At 37.8% G+C, this 3,339-nt stretch overlaps 1 protein-coding gene and 1 pseudogene across 1 annotated transcript; both read left to right on the top strand.

The window, feature by feature from the left end:
* Positions 1-44, top strand: part of LOC136280745 (uncharacterized) — a 9,549-nt pseudogene extending 9,505 nt beyond the window's left edge.
* An 8-nt stretch (positions 45-52) lies between these two features.
* Positions 53-910, top strand: LOC131785363 (uncharacterized). Its single transcript, XM_059102256.2, has one exon. The coding sequence runs from the start codon at positions 182-184 to the stop codon at positions 902-904; it is 723 nt and encodes a 240-aa protein (XP_058958239.2). The 5' UTR covers positions 53-181; the 3' UTR covers positions 905-910.
* Positions 911-3,339: the final 2,429 nt, after the last annotated feature.

Here is a 3,339-nt window from a genome sequence, read left to right as displayed (position 1 = left end):
TCATCCATACCTCCATTGGACATCAGCACATCCACCTCATCTGAAACGGAGCATCCCATACAGTCAAGCCTTGAGGTTGAGGCGAATATGCTCTTCAACAGACACATTGAAGAAACGAATCCTGGAATATTCGGATTTCTTTGTAGCGTGTGGTTATGCACAACGCAAAGTTCTCCACGAAATGCAGAAAGTGCTAACATTGACTCAAGAGGAATGTTTACAGACCAAAGAACGTGAACCAACAGATCGAATTCCTCTGGTTACTACATTCAACCCCCATACCACATTTATTGCAGAAATTGCTAAACGAAATTGGAACTTTCTCAAATCAAAAGAAAGATTATCACTCATCTTCAACAAGCCACCTTTAGTAGCTTACCGACGACCGAAAAGTCTACGAGACAGACTTGTTCGTTCAAGATTTGTAAATGAAACACCTCAGAATTTGATACCAAAGGGATGTAGAGCATGTGAAAGAACGAAGTGTAGTTGGTGTAAAAAGATCAACCAGACCACAACTTTCACCAGTCCCAATAACAACAAGACCTATACCATATTTCATACAGTGGACTGCCAATCGTCATGGATCATTTACATAATCGAGTGCAACATTTGCAAACTTCAATACATTGGTAAAAGCGAAACTGCATTTAACCTACGGTTAAACAATCACAGAAACCATATTAAAAAGGGAGTGAGTAGCTGCGAACTCACGGAACACTTTTTACATAACAAACGAACTCACGACTTTAACAATAATGTTACCATAACCATTATAGAGCAAATCCGAAAAGATCATTTAGAGACTGACAAAAAGAAAGAAGTTCTTAGAGAAAGAGAGATTTTTTGGCAAAGAACATTAAACTCCTTTCAGCCATATGGACTAAACAAAAGAACTGGATAAAGCTTTTACGCGAAAACCTTTATAAAGTTTTAGGTACATAAATTGTTTATAACATACGTTAGAAAGGTTTTAAAACTGTTTACCAATTAGAAACACTAATTGTTTACGAGAGATTTTACTCAGCATTTAATTAAGCAACATGCACTGTATTACGTCACACAATTAACCAATTACGACTCTGTAACAATTGCATGTTAAGGCCCCTGAGGAAGGCAAATGCCGAAACGCGTCGGGTCTTTAATAAAGCGTTGAAAACGGAAGCACATTCTCCATTGTGCAAATTATATATATATATACACACACACACACACACACACACACACACACATATATATAGGAAGTCTGTGTTTTGATTTTTCCGTAGTACAGTGCTCGATACGTAGAAGTAGAGTGTGATATATATTGAGATAGGGAAAAAAACCAAAGAGATTATACTTTCATCCCTACAAGCCTATTTCGTGATTACTCACTCATAAAGGGACTTTATCGTCAAGAATATTCGTACCATCGTTTATATACTTTATAAATTTACATAAAAAATAATACTTCAATTGTTACGCGGTAACGTTTTGTTTCTGTGGCGGCATGCGCACACGAGCTCATAATGTTTTTTGTGCAGAAGGATCGAATGTTTTGCATGTAAAACTGTTATGTTGTTTGTTTTTGATAGCTTTACACCACGCGATCACGGATGCCACGTTTTTCCATTGGTTGAATTTGGATGCTCTCGTGATTTTGTCAGCTGTGCGTCTTTGTTAGCTGTGGTGTCCACGTCTTTCTTAGCTGTGGTGTCCACCCTGTCATCGATGCTCAGTTTCGCTGCGATGTTCAGTTTTTGTTTTCTGAATGGATGGCTCGTGTGAAATTAGTTTGTGCTTTTTTGGAGGACTTTGTGGTATTTTGTTCTAGTATATCGTTGTATGATGACGGTTCTATTTTGTTAAGTTTCGTTGTTTTGACAGCGGCGATGAGTAGCTTTGTTTCGTTTTTTGCGTTTGGTGTCGTCTTTGAGTTTATTAAGAAAAGGGATGTTTACTTGTTTAAATTTCGTCGATTATATCATCTTTAGCATGTCGTCTTCAAATTCCTTTGACTCGTCGATCGGAGAAGGGTTCTTGGTAGACTTTGGAGTGGGTGATCGTATCAAGGTTGAGGAACCCTGAAAGTAAGCTTTCCAAAGCATTCTGCGTAGAAGCTGCTCGGTTTTTTCGACGAGGCGTTGTAATAAATCGTTGTGCTTTGGTAGAGGAATATTTTATTCCTCTATCACTTAAAGGCCCACTTAACAGAAACTGCCTCCAATCATCACCAATCTACCAAGCCACCGTCACGCGACAGCACCACTGAAACATGCATCGGACTTACAGAAAACAACTTAATTCAAGACTAGATACAGACACCACTCCGCATCATTCCGACACATAAAACATAGAAACTCTACCGAGCTGGACCCTTAAAAAAAATAATATTGACCACTTTATTTCATGGTGCATCCTTTCATCGAGGTCACCCTACATCAGCGCAAACAAAAGATGCAACATCTGCCTCAAAGAAAAGTTACTTATCATCCGCCGACCTGAATTATCATCACTCAATAAACGTAATGAACTCGTTTCCCTATACCGCTACAGAAAGTTTTACTGCGTAACAATTGAACAAAGCATTGAAATTTACCACCCCGCCTATTTTGCAAATTACATATATTCTTGACAATAAAATCCCCTGATGAGTGAATAATTACGAAAGAGGCTTGTAGGAATGAAAGTATAATCTCTTTGTTTTTTCCCGTATCTCAATATATATCACGCTCTACTTCTACATATACCGAGCACTGTACTACGGAAAAAATCAAAACACAGACTTCCTATATAAATGTTTATTTTTCCCCTTTCTTTCAGCTTTTTCATAATCTTAACTGTAAAACGCCCTGGCCAGTTAGTGGATTTGGCGCTGTATAGATATCTTTATTATTAACATTTATAATAATCCACGGCTCGATTCCTAATATCAGGGAAAAAATTATCTACCATCAGTGACGTTCCTCTCCCCGATTAAAGCGTAAAGGAGAAGAATGTTTGTCCTGGAAAGGCCTGGCTTGGAAGCGAGAATTCATAAGAATGACTTGTGCGATTTTACGATATGCACCCTAAGTATACAGAGATAAAATAAAGAAACTTCAATATATGCTAGTCTATTTTCATTTTCCCTTTGCACCTTTTACTACAATGGTCGGCTTCCCGGTTTATGGAACATTTGAGAATGAAACTGGCGAGTTATAAATTCAAATTCTACCGCTATTTTCCTCTGAAGAATATCTCAAAGTGTTATCAGTTCTGCTAGCTTCGCCCTTTTTTAATTTTAACTATCAATTTGCTGCCCTTAACACTTGCTGGAAAACAAAACTTACATTGATTTCCGAGAAAGCTTTGTCATAC

Source organism: Pocillopora verrucosa, chromosome 5 (assembly GCF_036669915.1).
Source record: "Pocillopora verrucosa isolate sample1 chromosome 5, ASM3666991v2, whole genome shotgun sequence".
In the NCBI taxonomy this organism is placed as follows: domain Eukaryota; kingdom Metazoa; phylum Cnidaria; class Anthozoa; order Scleractinia; family Pocilloporidae; genus Pocillopora; species Pocillopora verrucosa.
Note: the sequence above shows the minus strand (reverse complement) of the source record. Positions and strands in the feature narration are given on the sequence as shown.

Excerpts from the sequence above, each read along its gene's own strand:
- LOC131785363 (XM_059102256.2), top strand. The coding sequence starts at position 182 with ATGCAGAAAGTGCTAACATTGACTCAAGAGGAATGTTTACAGACCAAA.